The 25,763-nt window shown below is 45.7% G+C and overlaps 1 protein-coding gene and 1 long non-coding RNA gene across 2 annotated transcripts; one reads left to right on the top strand and one right to left on the bottom strand.

Annotated features, from left to right (window-relative positions):
- Positions 1–1,001: 1,001 nt before the first annotated feature.
- LOC142814103 (uncharacterized) lies at positions 1,002–4,147 on the bottom strand. Its single transcript, XR_012894808.1, has 3 exons — positions 3,918–4,147; positions 2,878–2,956; positions 1,002–1,298 (listed from the first exon to the last, which is right to left on the bottom strand). It is a non-coding gene; the product is annotated as an uncharacterized LOC142814103 (long non-coding RNA).
- A 55-nt stretch (positions 4,148–4,202) lies between these two features.
- On the top strand, positions 4,203–6,092 carry LOC142814757 (THAP domain-containing protein 1-like). The gene is made up of 3 exons (XM_075894006.1): positions 4,203–4,451; positions 4,606–4,804; positions 5,455–6,092. Exons 1-3 carry the CDS (start codon positions 4,381–4,383, stop codon positions 5,860–5,862), a joined length of 678 nt encoding a protein of 225 aa, XP_075750121.1. The 5' UTR covers positions 4,203–4,380; the 3' UTR covers positions 5,863–6,092.
- Positions 6,093–25,763: the final 19,671 nt, after the last annotated feature.

The raw sequence follows: 25,763 nt of genomic DNA, 5'->3' as shown, positions 1-25,763 counted from the left end.
GAGCAAGAATACAAATATCTCCTTAGTACGTAGCCTCTTCACGGAAGTCATGCTTCAGCACAGTTACGACAGAACAGCCCGTCACTCTATTAAGGCGGCAGATCTTATTCCGCGATCAAAATACAACGATTTGCTTCGAACAAGGCGTTCTTACGCATTCTATACGCTATTGCAACTAATGCAAAAATGTTTTTATTGTTCCACACAACAGTCTGCTGTATTGTTCTGCACAACAGTATGCCGCACCACAGCTGAGCCATGCAGCCTGCTTGCAAAATATAGCCTTGGAGGATTTCATTGATATTCTTCGTGCCTGTGAATGTGAGGTATTTGTGTTGTTTGGCGGACAGTTTTGTTGGCTGGACACGCTGTTAATTTATTCCTGGGCACACCTTCATCGGCAAGTGAACACAGGGTTCGTAGAATGATTACAACGTACTATATAGTTTGTACTTGTAGCATGGTTTTGTGCAATGAATGCAGTCATTCATGGCTAGCTTCCTAAACTACCTGTTTGTATGTACACAACACCAAATTGAGCAGGAGTCTAGTTGAACAAAACTCTACACTCTAAGCCAAAACGGAGCAACAGAGGTATAGGGGTTGCTCCTTTCAGGGAGCAATTGCATTGCCACTCCCATTACTCTCCTAAAAGGAGTAACTGCAGAGGGAGGAACCCTTGCTCTCCTTTCAGTTCCTCCTACGGGGGATGAACAGTTACTCCCTCCAGTTCCTCCCTGCAGACCAACAGTTACTCCCACCAGTTGCTCCCTGCCGACCAACCATTACTCCCACCAGTTGCTCTTCTAAGAGCAACAGTTACTCTTTACCGTTCCTCCCACGTGTTCGCAGTTACTCTCTGAAAACCATCTGCACATGCTTCCAGTTACTCCTTGGGGAAATGAGTATTTATCTCGAGTATGCTTGTCACACGGTTAACACATGGCGAGAGCTCCTTGGAAGAGCACTGCTTGGGTGCTTCTAACACAAAAAGTGGACAATTTTGAAAGGAAAATAAATGCTTTATTGTTCTTTTTATGAGGCGACGTGTGACCACCCGTAAAAGTAGACTTCGCCACACCACAGCCAGCACTAAACAAACACCATAATACATCAAAGGTTTTCTGCGTCATCCGCGGAAAAACAATCTTGAATTTCTAGCATAGGGCAGTCTGTGTCATCATTGGTGAGAGAAGGGCAACTTCTCCAATTCTGAAGAACTCAAGTTTCGCAGCTGGTGTTTCCATCAGGCTAGCGCAGCGGAACGTCACCGCAGGCATATGTGAAGCATCTCATTGCTGCAAGAAAAAAAATAGAAGTGTGAGGTTAAACATGCCAGAATCAATTCATAACAATGAGTCACACACACTGCAGCAGCGCTTACATTTTAGGATGTCTACTGCAAAACGAAATGTGAAAAAAAGGAAGGTTCGGCCAAACGTTACTTGGCAAGCCATATAAATGCTGATGTTGTAGACGCTCTTCACATGATGTCTCAGACAGCAATATTCTGGAAGAAAATGTGCAGCACCTCAACAAGGCATATTTGTAGCAGTTAAAGATAGCCTTAGGCTCAGTTAACTTGTTTCCTATACACAGCTGAGTGACATTTCTATGAGCCCATTCACCAATGGGCATTCTAAATGAGGTCATGTGTGTGGCAAATAACACGTACTGTCCGCTCATGTTAAAATACTTATTTAGCTCGTGCACATAGTTGCTCTCGATTCTACTGTTCTATCATACGCTGCTGCGTCTTGAATTGTGCAATACCTGTAGGCACAAGCCAAGCATGCAAAGCCTGCTTGAAAGCAACCATTTGCAGAGGCTACATGATAATCTTCAGTATATTTCTTTGTACCTGACGCAAACGGCTGGACAAAACTATAGACAAATAAATGTAGACCGTGCTACCTTCAAAAAATGCTTTAAATTTAGAAAACTAGGGTGCATTTGTTCACTCGGTTGACGAGTCACAGCCACGAGATATGTAAACGAAGCAATATATCTTAAGGCATGCACAGATATTCTGATTCTTTGTTTGACAGTGTCACAGATAGCTTGCCAATACATATATATTTGAGAACAACAACATGTGAAGCTTTTATTAGTTCGTCTTGTTGGTTCACAGCCAAACAGGTTACTGCTTGTTAGACAAATTGGAATAAGCACACCATGGTTTCCAAAAAAGAAGCATTATTAGAAGTTAGCTCCCGGTGTGAATGTCTGCCTATTTATTTTGTACTGCCTTCTACATGTGCCACAAAGACATTTGTTGAGGATGTGCTACCAGTCAAGCCAAGATCGCATACTTGGTCAATGTGATGGAAATACAAACATTAGAAACACTGCCACCTCTAGTAAGAGCATAACACTTCAGTATCTTGGACTAGCAAAGAGGTGCACAAGAAAGTTAAGCCCACTCTTGCGGAACTTTGAACGCGAATATTTGGAGGTCAACATGCTGTGGCACTTTTAAACCCACGAAACATCTGCAGAAAACAGGGTAAAGGCAAGTCAAGAAACGCTGTTATGAAGGCCTGCGCATGGACAGCTTTGTGAATCTAGGCCCAAGTGTTATGCTTTGTGCAAGCCAAAGTCCATGTAAATAGGGAAAGCATACTTTTAGGAGTACCAGCGTAAACAAATCTTGGCAGTTGGCTTTTTAGTACAAACAGCAATCCCTGCAATGAAAACATAAACATTTTATCTTAACGGTAACAGTGTGAGCACACACACGGGCCAGCGGAGCCATGTCGAATTGTCAGTGCCAGTGTAACCATGTGGCATAATGAACTATTCTCTGGCCAACACATGCACAGTTTGCCCCTAAAAAGCGATGCTTTCATATACGTAGTACAAAAAGTCTGCACTTACCAAAATTCACTTGCTTTCTGTACTTTAGCAGCGTTGGGAGCATCTTTATCTGCAGTATACCCAAATTTGTGTCATATCCCTGAAAAAAAAGTAAAGACATGCATCAAATATTGTTTCATTTGGTAGCAGTGAAGTCAGGTTAAGAACAGCCAAGTGGGAATCAGCCTAATTATGTGCATGCGGCAAATTCCAAACGGCGTTATTGAGGTTGTCGAAATTTTCGTCGATTGGTATTAACGTCGATATGTGACTTCAACGGCATGCCAAGTTTTCACAGCGCATAAAGATTTCATGATGCAGAATAATGACAGCGCTAACGAGAACATACAGCATTTATGATTGTCTTTTACAATATTCAGTTTTGCTAAGGTTTTGCATCACTAAAGAAATCTGAAAGATTTGGGTCATTCCTCCTCCAATTGTTCTGTCAATATGTAAACTGCTCGCTTGATGGTGCGCTTATAAAATAGTACGTTCAGCGCAGAGGTGAAGCAAGTGACGCAGTGATGTGAGCAGATTTTTTTTTTAGGCGTGCGGGGAGGGGGGGGGGGTCCGCTTATCTGAATAGGCCGGGCAAGCGAATATGGTCGTCAATTTGGGCTCCCTACGCCCGGCCTAAAAAAATTCTGTGCGCAACCGCCTGGCTATGCCAGTGAAGTGATGCGACAATGATTTGTTCACTTACTGATTTACATACACTTTACATCTCTAAAAAATGCGGCCCAAGGCCCCAACACTCAGCCGTTAACATTACATAAAGCCAATGGTAGAAAAGTGCCAGTATGAATGCAGCTACAACCCCGCCCCAATGTTTTTTCAAGCGAGGTAGTGTTGCGGAAATGAACTTTTAACTGCAAAAGTACACTGGCACTGCAGTGGTGACAGGGGAAGCAAGAGGGTATGCAGGCGGTAATAGAGGTAATTTAGTCCGATACGGCTAGCAACGGATGTGAATAAGAGCAAATCGTTTCTCTTTCAATAGCGCAACCACTCAACAATGTATTGTAAGAGCATTGAATGTTGCTGGAAATGCCACTCACCTGCACGCTGATGCATGCACAGTCCTTTGTCCGACGAGCGAACAGGCTTGCAGATAGCTGAAGGCGTGTTTACGATGTGTTTGTTCCACCCAGCAGCAAAATCCACAACTACTTCGCGCTCCATAAAGATAAATAGACACTAATCTTCATCACGAATAAGTAGAAACGCAAATCTGCGACACACACACACGATCAAAACATAGCTCACAAGCTCGCACGTCCATGTGCTCGCCGACCACAGACCATATAAAAATGAGTAAGTAGTGCGAACGCGAACCTAGTTGCGCCCAAGGAGGATATAAAAACTTGCTGGAGTGGAAGCGACGCCCGTCAGGTGACGCCAGCGGCAGCCATCTTGCCGGAGGCAGAAAGCGCGCTGCCGGTGTGTCGCCTCCACGCTTCGTTGCTGGTGCACGCTGTTCTCTTCAAAGTTTTCAATGAGTGCAAGTCTTGCTCTTGGATAATGGTTACCTCTTGCGTTGCCTACGGATGCACAAACAGGCTGAAGAAAGGTTGTGGCCTCACATTTCACCTGTAAGTACATGAAATTTAGCGTGTTCTACTCGCGGTCATTTCTCGCGGTTCTACTCGCGGCATCGTAGTTGCTTGCAGGCCCGCGCATGAAAGAGCAGCAAAATGGCATTGTGTGTACGTGTGCCGCAGTTGATTGTCGTATATTTCTTGACAGGTTTCCAAAGAATGCAGAAGTTCGGAGTCTTTGGGAGCGGGCAGTTCGCCGTGAAGGGTGGCGCGCTAAGGATGGAGACCGCCTGTGCTCTGTACATTTCACTCCTGAGTGCTTTGACCACACTGGGCAAACGACGCGACTGCGGGTGGGAAGTGTGCCCACGTCGTTTCCAGCTTTTCCGCCTCATCTGCAGAAACCTGTGAGTATTACTGACATCGTTGGACGAGAAGCGTAATGTTTAGCGTGCATAACGCTTGTGACGTTACGGCCGCTACATAATACTTGTTCCACGAAATGTTGTTGCGGGTATACGGGGCATTTTTTGCGTGCCGAGAATTGGCGGTACTGTGGAGGAGTAGCTGTAGATTTAGCATATCGTTACCGTGTTTGCGTTACCGTTTACCGCGTTACCGGACACCACCGGCGAAGGTGAAGTTACCGGTAATGGTAACTGCTTCACCTTCGGCTTAACTGGTGATCAAGATACTTATTTATTTATTTATTACTACTGACCTGTTTACCAGGTCTTAAGCAGGAATTGGCATACAGAAATGTTTACTACAGAAACATTATTGACATCTACAGCATACTGACAGTGGTTACAATTCAATACTTAAAGGCACATCCGGCGAATGGAAAGTTATACCAGAGCGGGTGCATGTCCTTTTTGCTGGCATACAATGTCTCGTGCACGACTATGAAAAAAGCTTGTTACTTAATACATTTATTATTTCTTCAAAGAAAATGTGTAGCTTAATCGTACCCACATTATACGTGTGAGGTTTCATTTAGTTTTTGCGCTTGCTGCCTTTTTAGCTCGTCTGAGAAAACGTATGCTTTCAAACCCAGGTCAAACAGAAGCGTCCCGACTCCAAGTCTCGAGATTTCCCGGCCCCGCTTGGTCCTGAGTGTTCTGGGTTGTGCGACCTGCCTGGAGCTGAATATTTTCCTAAAGACTCGCCAACCAAACAGTTCTACAAAGACAAGGTCCTTTCCTCACAAGAAGAGATAACCCAGTTGAAGAAGAAGGTCAAAACACTGCAGCAAACTAAACGAAGGCTGGTCAAGAGAAATGAAACCGCCCAAGAAATCATCAAAGAAATCAGAGAGCGAAAACTCTTGTCAGAAGAAGGCTCGCATGTGTTTTCATCTGTTTTCTCGGATGACATTCAGCAACTATTGTGCAGGGTGGGCAATGAGCAGAAGGGCAAGTACCCACCTGAGCTGCAAGCATTTGCACTGACTTTGCATTTTTAGTCCAGCCGCGTACGAGTATGTACGATCCAAGTTCAACGAAGCCCTCCCATCCCAGCGAACACTAAGGGGCTGGTACAAGTCTCCCCGCACTGCTCGTTTCGGCTATACTGTTCGCATATATTTTTAATGTTTGTGTGATTGTGTTCTTCCATTTTCGAGTTTCTCAAAGCGTTTTCGTAGGCCATTTCGCCACCAAAAAGCAAAGAATAAATGCTTACAACCTGACACAACTGTTTTTATTGCTTTGAAGACGCGAGAAACTGCACCTGCTGCTTAGATAAGCGCGAGCGCAGCTGTACTCGGCTGTTTCTTGCCTCTGCCAAGATGGCCGCCGGCGGCTCGTCGCGGCTTCACCCGCTCCCATGGGTAAGCATAGGCGGCTTCCACTCCAGCAGGTTTTTATATCCTCCTTGGTTGCGCCGAAAAAAAAAAAAAAACGTCGAGCAGTGGCAGCACAGGCGTCAGCGCAATGATTTCAGTGTGTTCTCCTAATACAATTATAAAAAAAACTGAGGTACACTAAAACTCATAAATAAATATAAAAAGTTGAGTGTAATTTTTATTTAGTGCTAGTCAACATAAACACTAAATAAAAATTACTTTGTAACTTACATCGTTTGCTACACTAGCGCCACACTTGTCGTGCGGGCGCAGATGGCGCAGATTTGTCATTCTGCCCTCAAACTACACGGTGAAGCGTGCTACTAAGTGTATGGCTGATGAGAAGCGCGTCTGGGTCCGCTTTTTTTTTCTTCTCCGATATATCTGGGCGGGGGGGGGGGGGGGGCTCCTTATGCACGTGTTTCGGTGCTTGATCGACTTTGACGCCCTTACTTCGCGGACGAACGGCGTGTCTAGGCTTTTTTATCGTTGTTTTGCACGTGTTTCGGCGTTCGGTCCGCTTTGACGTGCCAACTGTTAGGTATTTGCCGTACTGTATTCTCAGGCCTTCTGTGTTCAGCCAGCGCTGCTATCTTATTATCTACGGACGCTAAAATAAATCACTGTTTTGGTTTGGTGAAGTTTGGCACACAGAACAAACAATAATCTGGCCCATGAATATCAATGTGGGCGGCATGCATATTTGTGTGCGGTGTCCTGCCGGGGAGTAACCGTTGCGTGACGAGAGCATTTACAGCGGTTCCTCCTTCCGTTGCTCCCTTACAAACTTAAGATGAATACAGTTGCAACCCCATTCTCGAACAAGTCGGCCATCTTGTTCCGCTTGGTCTTTTCGGAGAGTAACAGTCGGTCTGAAGGAGTAAAAACAGCCGTTGCTCCCATTTTGGCCATTTTTGGCTTAGAGTGTACACAAAGAACATAAGAATTTAGCGTGCAGCAAACAAAGGCACAAAGAGAACATGGCATGTTTATAGAGCTAATCACGGCAATGAAACGACGAAGGTGGGACAGGCCATACATACACAAGACTGTCCCATTCTTTTGATTTAAAGTGCTATGCTGAACTTTATGAAAATGTTACACCAACAAGGCCAAAAATTTACCCGTGCTAAGTTCACATGACATCCTCTCTTTCCCCTTTTTGCAGATTACTTTTTGTTGAGCCAATCTGTACATGCAAAGATGCTCTAAACTACGTGTGAATTAATGAGTGTAAGAAGTTTACATGGACTTGCAATGAATGAAGTTGTATAGAAGTGTTCCCACCTATGCAGCTGGCAGTTGCATCATATGTTGGCAACACGTCAATGGAGGTTGACCAGTTTTTTAGCAATATACATCCTCGTGAACATTTGGTTCTTGGAAGTTAATGGTTGAGAACAAATAAACCAATATTCCAAGTACTCCCCTCCCCCCGATCTGTCTTCAAGCCACTTCAAGCGCTGTTATTATAGAAGCTATGCCTTATTACCCAGCAGTTACACTCAGTCTTGGAACAAACTGCACTTGTGGCAATAGCAGCATCCCCCCTTTGCATTCTTTAAACCTCTGAACTTTTTCTGCCCATTTTGCCAATAGAAGTGGCGTTCCAATACCCCAGTGTACTTTGCAGAAGACCTTCCTCCGATTATGCGCAGGTGTGCGGTCCATGAACGTATATCCCAAGGTATACCGAAAAGCACTGAAGGTTTGATTGAGGTCATCGGTAAAGTATAATGCAAAAATTACGACGCAACTTTCATTGGCAAAACAATTGAATAATGGTCACTGAAACTTAGACAGGATGTTGCTTAAGGGGAGATGCTACTCGAAGACAATTTTTTTATTATTCACCCTAGAGCCTTGAAAGTTGAGGTGTTTATGGAATTTTTTATACTGATTTCAAATATATAATCAGTTTTCTCGCAACTTACTTACTTTTAGCCCTGCGAAATGACAAATTGAAAACCTTAACCCTTTTCCCCCCCCCTCCCTCTTTTCATCCCTGAACTTCCGTAATTTTTTACCATTCATAGTTCATAATGTTCGAAATAAAGTGTGGAATGCAAATAACTAATTAGGAAGCGCATAAAAATTATGTAATAGGCGTGAAAAATAATAGACGCAAAAAAGCCATATTTCACCTACCCTAGTAAAGGTTTACATAGAATTTTTATTATACAATAAATGTTTAAATTGAAACTAGATAAATATATTCTCCATACTTTAGAAAAAAATTGTGCAAAATTTTATGCATATCTGAGCTCTAGAAGTTCCCAAACAAGGAGGGGCACATTGAAAAAATAGGCAAAGTTTGTGTTTTCAGAAAAACGAGTTTTTAAATTAAAATTGAGTTTTTATTTATGAACGATATCTGTAAACCTGATGAAATTTGCGCGCTAAAAAAAACAATGCTTCTTGTAGTGGCCACTGTGACTAAAATACACCAGCCCCATGAGTTTGTCCCTCTCGGCTTTTTAGAGCCGACTACTCACAGACATTTCGCTCACAGACAGGGCCATGAAATGGCCCTGTCTGTGAGCGACCGGCCGTCTTGACAAGCCTCTCTAGACGGCCGATCGGCTGTCTGCTGTTAGTAGACACGATGTTACCGTATATCCACACGCATTGTTACAGCATGGCAGCACATTGTTTTCTCGGGAGTGGTGTCGCAACAGCGACCACTAATTTATCTGTCTGGCTCACCGATGTATCGATCGAGCAATGCTTGTAAGCCATGCGAACGCATGCACCATCGTCAACGAAACCAATCTTAGATAATGACCACACGGGGTTATCATGCTGTATACCATATATACGCATTCCTGGTTTGAATAAATGGTCTTTTGTTGCTAGCTTCCACTCGTCACAGATCTGATACATGGTGTCAGAAGTGGGCGCGTCGCTCCGCGGCGTAGATGAAATCGGCCCACAAGCTGCAAGCAGTAACCGGTCTATGCAAATAGAAGCCACGACCGCCCGGCAAAATTGAGCATTAGCAATAGAACTTCTCAGGGCATCAGAACCTTTGCTGCTATCCGGAAACACGGCAAAAAACTAGGAGAGATTCAAACAGAAGTTCGAGCTGTTCTTGGAGGCGACATCACCAGCGAAGGAACCAAGGACTCCAGCTGTCAAGACGCGCTCCTGCTGAGCTTTGCGGGAGACGAAGCACTCGAGTTATTTAACAATTTGTATTTTTCTGTGAGTTAAAGCAAGCAAGACTACGAGACAGTTGTGAAGAAGTTCGATGAATATTGCCAAGAGCAGCAAAATGAGGTTTCTAAGAGATATCTGTTCCGCATTAGGACACAAGCAGAAGGCAAACCCTTTGAGCATTTTCTACGTGACCTCAAGAGACAGGCATGAAGTTGCAGCTTCGATTCCTTGACAGAATTTTTGATACGGGACCAGATAGTCTTCGGCACAAACAACGCCAAGCTTCGCGAAAAAATGCTCAAGGAGGAAGACTTGACGCTCGACAAAGCCGGGCAAATATGTCGAGCTGCGGAAGTATCCGTCCAACAGAATGCAGCGTGGTTCCATGCATACAACCAGATAGACGTGGTTAAAAGATGTGAACAGCACGTTTGTGTCAAATGCAGTCGCTCTCATGCGCTTGCTAGGTGTCCAGCCTTTGGAAAAACTTGCTTCGTGTGTAAAGGAAGAAATCACTTCGCTAGGTGCTGCACGAAACGTCAAGTAGACGAGGTTTACAAAGAAAGCAATGACTTCAGCGTTTTGGATGTAAAAATTTGCAACGTCAACAGCAGGGAAGATCGGACAGTCAAAGCGCAGGTTGTGGGTAAAAAGGTGGTGCTTAAGGTTGACACAGACTCTCAGGCGAATCTGCTGCCTTACTCTATCTACCGAAGTTGCAAGGGGGACCTGAAGCTTTACCCAAGCTGTGCCGTACTTCGGTCCTACTGCGGAGGTGTTATCAAACACGTCATCGTGGCAACACTGCTACTTGAGACGAATGATCGGTCCTGTAGCATCCCCTTTTTCGTTGTGAAAAAGAGCAGCCCCGCTATTCTGGGATAAGCAACAAGTGAAACTCTGGGTCTGGTGTTGCGCAACGTAAACATTGTCAGAAAAGATGGCACCAGTGATATTGTCAAAGAACTCCCGGATTTATTTTAGGGAACTGGCTGCTTGCATCAACAGTACCACATGGTTTTGCGCAAGGATTCAGCACCAGTAGTAATGCCAGTGCGGTGCGTACCATTGGCACTGCGAGGACCACTACGAAATGAGCTCGACCGGATGGAAAGAGGTGGCATTATAGAGAAGGTCAACGCGCCAACAGACTTTGTGAGCTCTCTAGTAATCGTAAGAAAGAAAAACGGAAAGCTGCGTTTGTGCATGGATCCTAGGAACATCAATGAGTGTCTAAAGCGAGAACATTATCAAGTGCCAAAGCGAGAAGATATTGAGGCTGAGTTAGCAGGGGCCAAATATTTCTCGCACCTTGAAGCAAACTACGGCTTTCACCAAATCCCTTTAGACAATGCAACGTCCAAAATCTGCACGTTCAACACACCGTTCGGGCGATACCGTTTTCTCACGCTCCTATTCGGTTTAGCCTCCGCTCCAGAAGCTTTTTAGAAGGCAATGAGCGAAATCTTCGACCGCGCAGTAGGAGTGCACGAGTATGTTGACGATGTCCTAGTATATGGAACTACTAAAGATGAACACGATGCGCGCCTCCGTCATGCTTTGCAATCAGCCAGACAGGCTGGTTTGACGTTCAATGCTTATAAATGCAAGTTCGGGCTGACTGAAATTCATTTCTTGGGTGACGTCATATCTAAAGAGGGAATAAAACCAAACCTTTTGTTGAGCGCATCACTAGGCGATTTACCTCACCTGGCCGACAAGGCAGCCGTACACCGGATGCTAGGCGTTGCTAATTGATTGATTTGTGGGGTTTAACGTCCCAAAACCACCATATGATTATGAGAGACGCCGTAGTGGAGGGCTCCGGAAATTTCGACCACCTGGGGTTCTTTAACGTGCACCCAAATCTGAGCACACGGGCCTACAACATTTCCGCCTCCATCGGAAATGCAGCCGCTGCAGCCGGGATCCGAACCGTGGCGTGGCTAATTACATGGGCAAATTCATACCCAACCTGGCCGATAAGAAGAACCTGCTGCGCAGTCTTTTAAAGAAACACACCATTTTCGAATGGACAGTGAACCATGTGCGTGAGTGGGCAGTTATTTGTGAGCATCTCATCGAACCACCACTGCTCGCCATCTTTGACGCGTCTTGAGAAACTAAAATCTCTGCCGATGCTTCGAATAGGAGCAGCTCTTTTAAAGCGTTACGGTGACGCTTGGCGGTCAGTTGCCTATGCATCTCGCGCTATGAGCGATGCAGAACAAAGATACTCTCAGATCGAAAAAGAGGCGAAGACAATTACCGACGGATGCCAAAAGTTTCACCAGTTTGTTTATAGACGCAAGTTAGAAGTACTTGTTGTTGGGCTAGTTGCTTCGTCATACTGAGGGGTAATTCTAGACGCCTAAAGCACCACAGGAAGAAAAAATCACAGAGAAAGAGCGTCGACTCGTAACTGATTTATTTGCAGGAGAAATGCAGGAAATATATAGCCGCACACGCATGTGCAGAGCACACTACTTCACCTAGTCACATGACCACAGACATAAACTGAGGACGTTCAACCGGCATATCTTATCAAGCAAGGATAAGAACATGTTCTTATGTGTAACATGTTCTTATTCTCCTTAGACACTGCTTTAGCTCAAGCAATTGACGATGCAAAGGTGCTGAAAGTATTTCGGTACGTGGACGACTTAGTCATTTTAAACGCTAACCCTCTGACGACCACTACTAGTTCAGTGGATGATATTTTAGCACTTTTCAGACAACATGCTAACGGCCTTTCGTTTATGCATGAGCTTCCCACTGACAATAAATTGCAGTTTTTAGACTTGAGCATCACGTTCTCGGAGCGACACGTGTGCTGGGCGTATCATCCACGTTCGCGCAAAGAGCTTTTACCTTTTGATGCAGCTCATTCTAAACTTGTAAAAAAAGAGCCATTGCAACCATGTGTCTCGAGGGAGCGCTAGTGAAATCTTGCCATCAAAGGATGCAGGATAGCTACTTTAATCAGGTTAGGCGGCTGCATTCAGCTGGCTATCCTGACTCTGTTATTGTATCCGTTTCGGAAACTCTCCTTCAAAAGTTCAAGGGCAAACGAAAATGCAGGCAGCCGAGGGATAAACGACCTATGGTTGTTCCATATGTTCATAAGGTAGCGCACAACCTTAAGAACGTGGCGAGCAGGTACAATGTGTCTGTTGTTTTTTCTGCGCCACGAAAGCTGGCTGGCCTATGCCCACGAATTTCTAAAACACCGAGCGCCTCCACCTGTGGAAAAATACACGCTTCGATGTATGTGGTTTGCGCAGTGGGTGTGGTGTACTTATTTCCACTTAGTTGTGGCCGGGTTTACATCGAACAAACTGGGCGGTGTTTGAACGTAAAAATTAGGGAACACAAGCTTTCAATTCGAAATAATTCCGGAGCACATTTGCCTGCGCATTGCCGTTCCTGTTCTTGTGAGGCGAGGTTTTCAAGCGTTTCTGTCCTCGCCAAAAGCCCAGATGCTCTGGCCCGGGAAATAATGGAAGCGTTCTGGATAAAGAAAAAAGGTGACTTGTGTATAAGTGACACGTCAGTCGTCTTGCGCAAGTCTGAGTTTGATTTTTGCGCTTCGTTGCTTGATTAGATATGCTGGTTGAACGTCCTCAGTTTATGCCTGTGGTCATGTGACTAGGTGAAGTAGTGTGCTCTGCACATGCGTGTGCGGCTATGTATTTCCTGCGTTTCTCCTGCAAATTAATCAGTTGCGAGTTGACGCTCTTTCTCTGATTTTTTCTTCCTGCGGTGCTTAAAGCGTCAAGAATGACCCCTCGGTATAGACGCAAGATTGTGATTGAAACTGACCATCGTCCGTTGATTGCCGTTGCTACAAAACCTATTGGTGACTTGCCTCCACGACTTCAGCGTTTCTTTCTGCGTTTGTTCACCTATGACTTTGATATTTACTTCGTGCCAGGCAAGCAGCTGCTCCCAGCGGACATGCTGTCCAGGCCGTCACCAAGTGCCGCAGGAGACGTTGGATTCAACGATGACGTGGAAGTCCATGCAACGAGAATTGTGGCCGAGTTGGTAAGCAAAAAGACCATGGATCGCCTAGCAAAGGAAACTGCAGCTGATCCCGAGTTTCGAGCTGTTATCGACTACTTGGGCGGCAAGGAAAAGCTCGAGTCGAATCCGGGTTATCACACGTACAGGGCATTTTATTTAAGGGATGCAAAGTGGTTATCCCAAAGTCATTGAAGCGAGAAATACTCGACCGCATTCATGAAGGGCACTTGGATATGAACAAGGCCAAAGCAAAAGCTCGACGTCTGGTTTTCTGGCCAGGGCCTAACGTGGACATCGAAAAGATGCTACAGGGCTGTACAGCCTGCCGCAAGTACGCTTATGCGCAGCAAAGTGAGCCGCTAGTATTGAGGCCGACACCACAATACGCCTGGTACAGAGTTGGAGTCGACATTTTCCAGCAAGGTGGAAGTTCATACCTCTGTGTCTTCGATGCTTTGTCCACTTTCCCAGAAGTCGATAAACTAACGGACTTGACCGCTATATCTGTAATCGAAAATCTGAGCGCCATTTTTGCTAGATATAGCATCCCAGTAGACGTTTGCAGCGATAATGGTCCTCCACTCTCATCCTGTGAAATTGCACGTTTTGCCTCCAGATACGACTTCCAGCATGTGACATCTAGCCCCGGATTCCCTCAGTCCAATGGCCTCGCTGAAAAAGGCGTTCAAACTGTCAAACGAATCATGAAGAAGACTGCGGAAACGAAACAGGACTTTTGGCTTGGGCTGTTGAGCTATCGTTCGTCACCCCTCGAAGATGGTCATTCCCCTGGTGAACTCCTCCAAGGCAGACGCCTACGCACGAGACTTCCAGACTTCAGCCACCACTCAAGCATTCTTGTAACTAAGCTCAAACAGTCCGATGATCGCGGCAGAGGCTTGCCAGCGCTCAAGAAAGGCGAAGTTGTACGCGTCAAAGACATAGCATGGACCAGAAAGGTGGAAGTGCTAAAACGAATCGCACCGAAATCTTGCGAGGTGGCCCCGGAGTACGGCAGAAGGTTTCGACGTAACCGGCACCACCTACTGAGGACAGATGAGCAGTATCGGGAAGACTTTGAAAGGGAGTCCTCATTGAGCGATGAACGTGATGGCCTCGACGAGCCAGGACGGGCTCGGCATGAGCACAGTGACGAACATCGAAGGCCCGGTAACAGATCATCCGAGCAGCCGCCAGCACAAGTTCCTCAGCAAGGCGTACTTCCTCCCCTACGCAGGTCTGCTCGGGAGACACTACCACCGGATCGACTACGCTATGATAGTAACTTTAATCTAGTAACTTAAGTTGTTTTGTTTTCCCGCGGGAACATGTATCGATCGAGCAATGCTTGCAAGCCATGCGCACGCATGCACTACCGTCAACGAAACTAATCTTAGATAATGACCACAGGTGGTTATCATGCTGCATACTATATATACGCATTCCTGGTTTAAATAAATGGTCTTTTGTTAGTAGCTTCCACTCGTCACAGATCTGATACAACCGTGAGAGCGCTATTGCCGTGTGGGTGACTTGACAGCCCAAGGTGCAGTGAACAAAGGCTCACGGGGTTTGATGACAAAGATGCCTTTCGAGGAGAACGGCTTCGTCCGCGTCTGGGCAGCCTTTTTTCATTAACATCCTTTTTCATCGGGCGCCGTCTGCCGACTGGCCATCCTTCGCGCACCCCAAACATAACTAATGGTAAAGAAAATTATTCACGAATGCGCAGTCTGTCAGCAATTTTTCTGCAAGCCATACTCGGAGTCCTTCGCACCTCTAACAGAAGACCGTGTCAACCACTCTCCACCTTTTGAAGTATGTGAGGTAGATTTTGTCTGACCCTTTCTCAAAAAAGATAAGGCTGATACCACTAAAAAGACCTACATACTGATCGTCACATGTGCAGTCGTCAGGGCTGTTCATTTGGAGTCATCACCAATCTGATTTACGACAGATTCGTACTAGTCGTCAAACAATTTGTCTCAGCATTTGCAGGATTACGTACTCCGACAATGCCAAGACCTTTATAAAGGCCTCAAGGGAGGCTCAGCGGCTTCATGAGTTGATGAAATCACCAGAAGTACAATTGTATTTCACCAGTCACAGGATCGTTTGGAAATTCATCACCGAACAGGCTCCCTGGTGGAGAGGATTTCGGGAACGATTAAGTATATTTGTGAAATCTGCATTGAAAAAAATAACACTGTGAATTCATTTCTTTAATTATGAATAACTTTCGAATATTCTCATTCGAGTTGAGGCAATAATAAATTCGCGACCGATCGCATTTGTGTGTGCAGAATCATCTGAAGCAACCCCACTGACGCCAAGCCATTTCCTCATAGGACAACGACTGACTGTGCTACCTGCAGATTGCGTGAGCACGCCATCGAAAGAAAGTTCGTCGTCAAGCGACATTCTTCAACAAAGATGAAGACACAGAGAGCAAGCGTTAAATAATCTTTGGAACAGGTGCAGACGAGAGTACGTCCAAGAGCTTTGTTCAGCTCATGTGACCAAAAATACAAGCACAGAATTAGTTTTACAAATGAGACATCGTACCAGAAAAAAAAATCAAACACGCCGAGACAATTGTGGAAGAAGGGAGAAGTTAGATAAATATTTCAGGGCAAGGACGGTAAAGTTCGGTCATGCAACGTGCGCACTTCTGCTGGCATCACGTTGAAGAGACCGATATAGTTGTATCCTCTCGAATATGCTGGACAAGCTGCAATATCTCGCAAAGAATTGTCTTAAATAAAAAGAGCCCGTGCAAGTTGTTAGTCCGGGAGCTGTTAAATATTAATCCGGAAGAGCGGTGAAGACGAAGCAGAGGACTAGAGCGTGCCCTGATTGAGTGCCCGCATTCCATTTTGTTTTAGTTTTTAACTTAGCGTCTAATAAACAAGACGTTCTCTACTACGGCTCCACTTCCTGGTTTTCAACACACATTGAGCGTTTCGCATATTTTCTCGCTGTTGCCTGTGAATCCTTCTGCGACGTCAACGATAATGCCGTGGTTGACAGCGTGGTTCGTTGAAAGCACCCTGAAACTATATGCAACCTGCACAAGATGCTGAACATGCGTGAGTGGCGCTGCCATTGCAAGGCCGGTTCCACGCCTCCATTGTTGGTTTTGTTTTTAAGAGCGTTTCATTTAATGATACATGCAGTCTTGTTTTGACAAAAAACATCTAATGCATTTACTAAAGCGTGCAAAGTAGATCCACCAATGCCTTCAAAAACTGAAGGCTTTGTCGAGGGCTTGAAACCTTTACACTCGTAGCTAACAAAAAGTTTTTCTAGGCAAGCCCGTAGCCAGATATTAACTTTCAGGTGGTGGGGCACCTGTTTAAGTCCTTGAAAAACCTCTTATTCTCACTATTGATTCTCGGTAAAACAGGCCTTTGCATCAGAATTTCGGGGGATGAGGGGGAATAGGGTGTGCTCCTAGACCCACCCACCTCTAGCCACGTGCCTGCTTCTACCTGGAAATTTCTGGGAAAAAATGCTACGAGTGAAACCAGGCTGCAGAACGACAAAACGCGAACGCATGCTGGTCAATTGAGTGAAGCAGCTTCCAGGTAGATCTCAAACTGATGACGTCAAGTAGGCTTGCGGAGGCCTTCAAAAACCTCTAGGTGGCGTTGGTTCAGCATGCATGAACAAGTTCGCAGCACGCCATCCACGCCGTAACATTACACCGTATTTTTCTCCTGCGCGTGCGACGAGTGGCATCACTGCACAGTGTTAAACATATTGACGGACCTATGCGCAATTTTGCTTTCGTAGAAAGCATATACAGTAACTCTAGTTCTGCCAAGCACCCCCCCCCCCCTCCTTTCTTTGGCATTGCACGTCCCTGGTCTTGCCAGTTTTTTTCGCCCCTCTCTTGTCCTGAAAGCACTACATCTAGAATAACATCTCAGATACCACTTATTCAATAAAAATAATTTTTATCTAAACAAGTGCCTGTATGCGTTCTAGATATTTGTACCGAACACATTGCCCTACCTCAACTCACTACATTTATGAAGAATTATTGCTCATTTCAGTTATTCATATTTTGTTAGCTCATCTTACGTGATAGATCAAAATAATTTGTACGCAGACGTAGAGCTCGACCTGGCGTTTATCTAAATATAAAGCAGACGAATATTACCACTTGTGTGCACTGACCAGACTGAAGAAGATGTCTTAACCATTTAGGTTTACTTACAATTGTAAAATTTTTATATAATCAACCCAAAATTATGATATGTTTGATTGTTGCATGTCTATAAATAAGCGCTCCAAATTTTACACAAGCTTGATTCCATTTACCGAAATTTTGTTAAGAAAAAAACATGTAGTCCAAAAAACGCACTATCGTAATTCGGCCACATTTTTAAAGATGTCTTGTAAAATTAGCAAATTATTGATCAGTTATTTAGTTTACAAACCCAACATTACCCCATCACAAACCCAACATTACCCCATCATAGTGCTACTTGACAAGAATAACACATGTAATTCAAGAAGAGCTCACTCAACAGTTTTGAGCCGCACCAGCGACCACCGGGTAGCTCAAAAATAGCGAGATCACAAAGTGTCGTTCGCTGCCCAGAACCATCACACGATTAAGGCTCACACAACTCCCTTCTGTGGATAACAATCTTCGTTGCCATGATATCCAGAAAGTGCACTGAACAATTTCCGTTTTCCGAACGCGGCCGAAGAATTCTCACAATCCTCGCTGCACTGGTTTGGTCTGCGCCGTGTTGGTTTGTAGTGAACGACCATGACCTCCTCTGGGAACCAACGTTTCTAGAACTAGAAACGTTGTTCTAGAAACGTGGCTGGGAACGACCTCCCGGCGGCGAGGCCGCACACATCCCTCCTCCAACAGCCAATGAAAGCCGCTGAGCGATGCGCCAGATCCACCGGAGCATAATGGTGCATTCAGACGACGGATCGAATCCCGATGTGGCGGGACGGACGGCGCGTCACGTGACCTCACATCAGCGATTCCCCTCGTCCGCGACTCGTCCGCGCGGCTCGCGGACGGATGAACCCAACCTGTTTCTCACATCGGGATTCTGGCGGGGGAGAGCCGGTACTTCAGCGGATAAGCTCGGGGTTTCTGGCCACCAGTACACTTTTCGTCTGCTCGCGGCATGTCCTCCATGGCTCGCGGACAGTTGCATGACCAGTCGGCATTATCTACGCTTGAGCATGGTTTACTTAGTTTTCGGGGTGCTCTGTTTTCAGGAGAATAAATACGCGGAGGTTATTTTTGGTGGTTAGGAAAATGTCGCCGCCGTCGTTTGACAAGTGAGTTTCTGAGCCGCCATGGTGGCGAAATATTTTAACTTCTGTACAGGCGACGTGCCACTTCAAAAAAAAAAAAAAAGGCGGGAGACACGTTTAGAAGTTCTACAAGTGGGGAATAATGTAGTTGAAAGAATATCCTGCTAGCAACTCCCTTTTCTCCTGAAAGATTAACACTACTCGTTCATTTGTCACAACACGACAGACATCGCAGCCAAGCTTCGATTCTTGCGGGCATCCATGTTGAATACTCTCAAACCGGTCTGCTGCCAGCGGGCGCAGGTGAGCGCCGAATCTGCTGTCGAGGGTAATCCGGCTGTTTTCCCCTAGGACACCGTCCGTCGTGTGGATGCGCCTGCAGGCGGACCATCTGCGGATTAGCTGTCCACGTCCACGACAAATCCGGGTTCAGTCCGTCGTCTGAATGCACCAAAGCAGTTGCGGAGCAAAAAAATTGGCCCCGTATCTGCATGTTTCTGCAAATGTCATCGAAAGACGATGTCTTGCGTGTGGAGAGAGTGAACAAGACATTTATTTAATGTTCTGCGCAAGAAAATCGGTCAGTGGTATTCCGGAGGCGCTGCGTTAGAGTGCCTCGAGTGTGCAGCGGAGGCGAACGAGCGCATCAAGTCACGTCACACGTTAGGGAGCCTACATGAACGGCCGTTTTTAGGGTGAAGACATCTTAATAAGTGCCGTCAAGAAACTCAGCCAAAGCCAGCGGGCAAAGGGGCACGCTGCTGCCAGCTTCCACCAAATTCAGCATAGTTTTCTGTGTGCCGCCATTTTGGAGCCAGCCGCCGCTCCCAACACACAACACCTGGGCTTTTGACAGCGGCGGTTCTCAGGGTCGTGTGAGCGACCCAGTTCTCAAAGTGAGCGCACGAAGAAATTCGCAGCCCACACACAAACACTTGTGACATAATACTGAGGTTACGCTGACACGAACGCAAGCGTGGCAACAGCTCAGACTAGCGAGCGCGTCTCCGTACGAACGCGCGGACGCGTCCCGTTTGTGGGCTTCCTACTCGCAATGCGTGGACGCAGCAGCGACAACTTCAGATATCTACTCATTCGCGAACACCGCGAAACACATATACGTGTGCCGCAGGAAAAAACAGTGAACGAAATACGCAGTACTCACAGAGCAAATACGAGACGCACTGGTGGGCTCCCAGCCGTCTCGCTTCACTTGAGCCAGCCATAGTTGTCGTCGGCCAGGGCTCGCTGGGAAGCGGAACATTCGCACCCCCTTTCTGTTGTGGTTAGTGCAGAGTGGTACGCAGCATCCAGGCATTCTAAGGCTTCACCGGCAGCGTCTAACACGCTACCGCAACGTTCGACGCCGTATCATTGAGAACTAAACGCAAGCGGGCGTAGACGCAGTGCGGGCACCAAGATGGGGCGACAGCGCGGCGTTGCTGTCTGGCAACATTGTGTTTTGGCGGGCGGCGGTGCGTTGGCGGCATGTAGTGGGTCAAAGGCTGACATCACCCTAAAAACGGCCGTTCATGTAGGCTCCCTATCAAACGCGAGACATGAGCGCCATCTGCCAGTTTTCTTAGAAAACAAAGCGCGTGGCTCCGCGACGGGTGTGCACGCCTATCTCAGAGGTGATAAGGTGTAGAACGCAAGGCCACGGGTAGGTGCCACCACCATCTCGTTTTAGCAAAGCGTTGGAAACACTCCCCGTTTTTTGCAAGCGTTGCATGGTCAGCGGAGCGTGATAAGCGCTACGGTCCTTAAAATTACTTAAGTATGCCTTTTCTAGTAAAAGACGCACATGCAGAATATATACGTGTTTTTGTGGTGCCCCAGACGTGCGCAATATTTGCTTTGTAATTGACAATTGCACAAGCCTGAACGCTCAATCTTGAGCAACATTTGTGAGCGCTACGAATGGGGTCGGCCATTTCAAGTACCCGATGCCGTTAAGAGTGGACAAACAGACAAATGTACAGGCCGACAGACAGACAGACGAAAATTTTCGTGCCGAAGGTGCCCAAGAAATACTATCGTCTTTAAAACTGGAGCGTAATCAGGAAATTGGCCCCGCCTTTTCCCGATTTTCTTCGTTGGACTCGCTCGCTGGATTCCGTGCCGAACTGTTGTGCCCCTGTGATCTCCGACGACAGCGCAGCTCTGGCCGACCGGCTCGTCCTCCACCATCCCCTGACGCCATGAATCTCTCGCTGAGTGGTACCCCGCCCTCGGACTTCTTCGACCGTGTCCCCATCTTTCCCTATCTTATCTTTACTTCTCACTTTATTCCTTTTAAATGCGAAGCATTTCTCAGCGAAATTCGGCGACATTGAGCGCATCTATCTATCTATCTATCTAGCGCCTACGATTTTTAGCTCTTCTGGCCGTTTTGATAATGGTATCATGACCAAACTTGATATGGCATAACATGACTGTATGAAGAACATATTTGAAAAGTAGCAACATGAAAATCATGATATATGTTATAAATGTCACGATTTACATTTCATGGTCCTGCAGTTCTTGCGGTGGTTTCGTTCACATGGCATGTTGCAAAACTGGTATGGTATGGCATGATTTCATGGCGAGCGCAAGCGACCGACCCTAACGTGCAAATCTTGACATGCGTGTCATGTAACAACACAACTACATGCCACGCTCTTGGTGCGCGCGCGGCCGTTTCGCAAACGTCACTTGTACCAAATTTGGTATTATGGAACGTGAATGGATCACGAATGTATGTGACTGGTGCAAACATGACAATCATGAGATGCGTCTCAAGTAACAACATGACTACATGCCATGCTCATGATGCGCTGGCGGCTGTATCACTCGCTTCAGTTATACCACATTTGGTATTACGGGACGTGAACGGATGTCGAAGGTATGATACTGGTGCAAACATGATAAACATGATTTGCAATTTGCGTAACAACATGACTACAGGCTACGCTCGTGATGTGCTTGCAGCCGTTTCGGTTGTTTCAAATGTATCAAACTCGGTATTATGTGACGCAAACGAACGCAATATCTAAATGACATCCAAACAGGATAATGACGACATGCTTCACATGTAACAACATGACTACATGCCACACTCATGATGCGCTCGCGGCCATTTCGTTAGCTTCATATATGCCAAATTCAGTATTACGATACGTCAATGAATGACGAAGGAATATCACTGGTGCAAACATGATAATCGTGAGATGCGTGTCATGTGAGAACATGACTACTTGCCACAGTCAAGGCGCCAATACATTTCAACGTGACGCGGTGCGCGCGCTCACCGGCGTTCATTTCGTCGCGTCACGCCGGCGTTGCCACGCCAGGCGCCGGTCCTGCCATATACTCGCAGGCGCTCGCCGCGCTGCGTTCCTTTTACGCATGCGCGCTACAGCGCTTCCAGCGTCTCTCCGTCACGAAAAGTGGGAGACGCAATGTTGTCTGGGTAACGCATCAGCGCGAAATGCAGCATGTCGCCTTTCGCGCTGGTTGCCATCGGGCTGCGCCGACAGACGCTGGTCGTGCCGGTCGCGTCTGGCGTCAAAGTGTAGAGTGCTCGCGTTTCGCTAACGTAGCGTCGCTGGGCCCTTTGTGCACGCGCGTCAACGCTACGTTGGGGTATATTGGGCCCTTCATGATGCACTCGCGCCCATTTTGCTAGCTCAACATATACCAGCTTTGGTGTTACGTGACGTCAATGGATGACGAAAGTATATGACTGGTGCAAACATGATAATCCTGACACGCGTTTCATGTAAGAACATGACAACATACCACGCTCATGGCATGCTCGCGGCCGTTTTGCTAGCTCCGCATTTACTAAATTTGGTATCACGTGACGTGAATAGATGGCGAAAGCAAACGACACATCTAAACATGTTAATCATGACACGGAAGTCATGTACGGCATCATTTACCTCCACCTCATAATGTTCAGCTGACTTTAAAGTGACATATAAACCTTTCTCATTCATGCTACACATATCATCGATTCCCACTGTACGTGCGATCTGCCCATTTTTAATCACTCCTTATCCACTGCCCTCGTGAGCCACTGTTGAGGTGTCGCACTAAGATGCAGATAGTTACTGGACTCACTTTTATCTTCTTTTGTCTCGTTTAAAAATCCATCCACCCCATCCGGTTTCCTACGTCCGTCGCTCACCGGAGGAAAACGTTAGAAAACCAATATATATGCTCCGGTTCATTCCGGTTTGAGCGAGGTCACTAGAGAAAAGCGAGATCATCATCTCCCAATTCCTTTCAGCTGGCCATATTTTTGTTGACAGTGCATGACAACGTAAAAGTCTTTCGACGCATTTAGTAGGTTAGATGTCTATTGACCTGACAATATCTAAGATAAAGCCAGTTCCTTGCTTTTTTAAATCACTTTCGCAAATCTCTAATCAGAGATCAAAAAATTTCAAATTAAGTGACTAACGTTTTGGAGTAGGGCAAGGCGTTAAATATTTTGCAGTGTTCTTCAGTACAGACGCCGTTATCTCAGGACCTGGAGCGGAATTAGGCAGAGTTCTTACTACAGTTTATGCTTCTGCAGCTGCGACCTCTTCAAAATACTTACTCCTATGGAGGGAGTGGGGTTGGTATAAAAGGACAGTCATGAAGCGACTTGCTGGGCCCTGGGTCTCCGTTTCACCTGAACGTCTTCAGTTCACGTGGTGTTGATATCTGAGATTCAACGTTTTTTTGTACTGGAAGGATTTTTTTAGTGTTTGTAGTTCTAAGAAAGTGAAATAATGATTTTCTATTGCTAACGAGGTTGCTTGGGCGAGTTGGTACGACATTGTTCACATAAAATCTTTTCTTGTCGCTGGTTATTGGTGCTGTTTTCATGAGGATTTTTTATTGGGTGTCCTTGAAACAAACTCAGACCGTTCACTGTCAGATTTTGCCTTCGCATCGGCAACGGTTCTCTCAACATAGTGGATGTATACTAATAATCACTCCAGTAGCGAGGGCACTGGTTCAACAGTGATTTTTTCATGCAGCTTTGCTTGACCAATAAGCCCTCAAACAGTCCACATTCCACCAACAGTTGGTAGTAGCGTTTTTAGAACTTTCTAAGGTGGCTTTGGACCTATTCAACGAGTCTTTTAAGGTTCTGCCTAATGTGGCAGTGTTTGGTTCTCTTTAATCTATTCGACTAGGTTAAGTCGCTCTTAATTCTTTCTTAAATGTGCTTAAATCCACGTTCATAACCGATGGTCTGATCGCAAAATTTACTGTACATAGCACATCAAACAATACAGACGTGTAGTCACTAAGTAGTGACTGTCCGAATAAATCACAGACCATAATGAGTTGGACAGGTTACCACTATGAAAAGTCAGGTCAAGCCCAAAATAGGGCTTATTACACAAAAAAGTGGGAGTTCTTGTGTTTATACATAAAAATTATTCTCATTAGCCTGGTCTCACCGACGTTCCCCATTCAAGTCAGTTCTGAAGACCCACAAAATATGATGAAAATTGAAGTCCCCCACTTATATAATATCTTTCTGGCAATAAGAAGCTGCCGTATCCAGAATGGCATCATTTGGTAAAAATTAACGACAATGGAAAGTATCGAGGAATAGTATTGTCTAGCACTAGATTCTCACTTTCTACGGTCATTGACTGATATGTTATTTTACCTCTAAGAGCGCTTTTAGAGAACATAAATATTGCAAAACCACCACCCGGAAATTTGTGGTCTAAGTGAATTCAGCCATAATATTGATATTTAAAAGCATTTTTTCGTGCAAGCCAAGTTTCTTGTAAAATAACATCGAGGAAATAATGACCACAGAAACAAAATGTATTGATAGCTGCTCGAAAAATAAAGCGGCAATTGTATTATAATACCTTTAAACTCCCTATTTTGGTGAAATACCAGCATTACTTCCTGCTTCTTTTTTCTTCAAAACGCTAGCTTTTGAGAAGTCCTTCTTTGGTGGGTTTTTCTTCTATTAATTCTTACTCGTTGACTTGGGGTTCACTGAGGAACTTTGTGCTTCGCAAGAACCTCGTCTTTTCGTTTTTATTGAGTCAAAGTTCATTTGTTCCGGTAGCCAGTGTTGGGAACCGGAGTTGTAGCTCCAATCTAACTCCTGGAAAACATGAAGATTTATTTTACGAACTGTGTTCGACAACAAGTATTTTGCGTCTCCTCCTTCTTAACCTCCGCACATGGCACACACCCATTGGGGAGGATTGGCCCAGTAGAATGTGAATACTTCCCATAATTACAATATTAGGTTATTCTTGTGTATCTCGGTTGACTATTACAATAAGATGCTAATTTGAAATGTCAATTTGTGTCATGCGCACCGAACTGAGTATCGCGATGCACCAACCACGAACGTTATCATCTTTATACTTTAAGGCCAAATTATGGGCAGCGTTTTTCCAGCGTTTCGCCGGCGTTTCATACGCTGGCGTTGCCGCTGACGGTGGCCGAAACGTCCACTTTTGTGGCATTCAGATATCTGCAGCGTCGGCGCCAATGCCGGAAGCGAGTTGAAAATAGAGAACCAATCAGCGCACGTCCGCCAGTGACTTCCACTACGCAACAGCAACATTGCTGATGCCCAAATGGCTGCCGCCAGTTTCGGATCTATTAGGTCGTCGCTGTGCTCTCTGTGACCCAAAAATTTTCAACTGATGCTTGTATTTGATTTAACATGTTCCTCAGATGCTTGGACAGGAAGCGGTCGGGAATAATTTGAACACTTTTTGAGCGCCATACTTAAGTTCATAGGTAGGTTTAGCAGGCCTGAGTGTTTCAGCTGAATACGTGGCCTCAAAAATGTACAACTTCCAAGCTCAGGGGTCGTATATATCGAGTTTATGGTTCTTGTTATTCTCTACAGCTGGCGCTACAAGGCAAAATGAACTTGCCGTGGTACTGTGATTTGTTTTTCTCACTTCAAAACTGCAAATAAGACACGAAACTGGTTTTCAGGATAATTTGTTGTTGCTCCATTGACAGACACTGCACACTGCTTTGCGAGGTCTCGGGTTCATTCTCTTCGA

The sequence above is a fragment of the Rhipicephalus microplus genome, chromosome 4, assembly GCF_043290135.1.
Source record: "Rhipicephalus microplus isolate Deutch F79 chromosome 4, USDA_Rmic, whole genome shotgun sequence".
NCBI lineage: Eukaryota > Metazoa > Arthropoda > Arachnida > Ixodida > Ixodidae > Rhipicephalus > Rhipicephalus microplus.
Note: the sequence above shows the minus strand (reverse complement) of the source record. Positions and strands in the feature narration are given on the sequence as shown.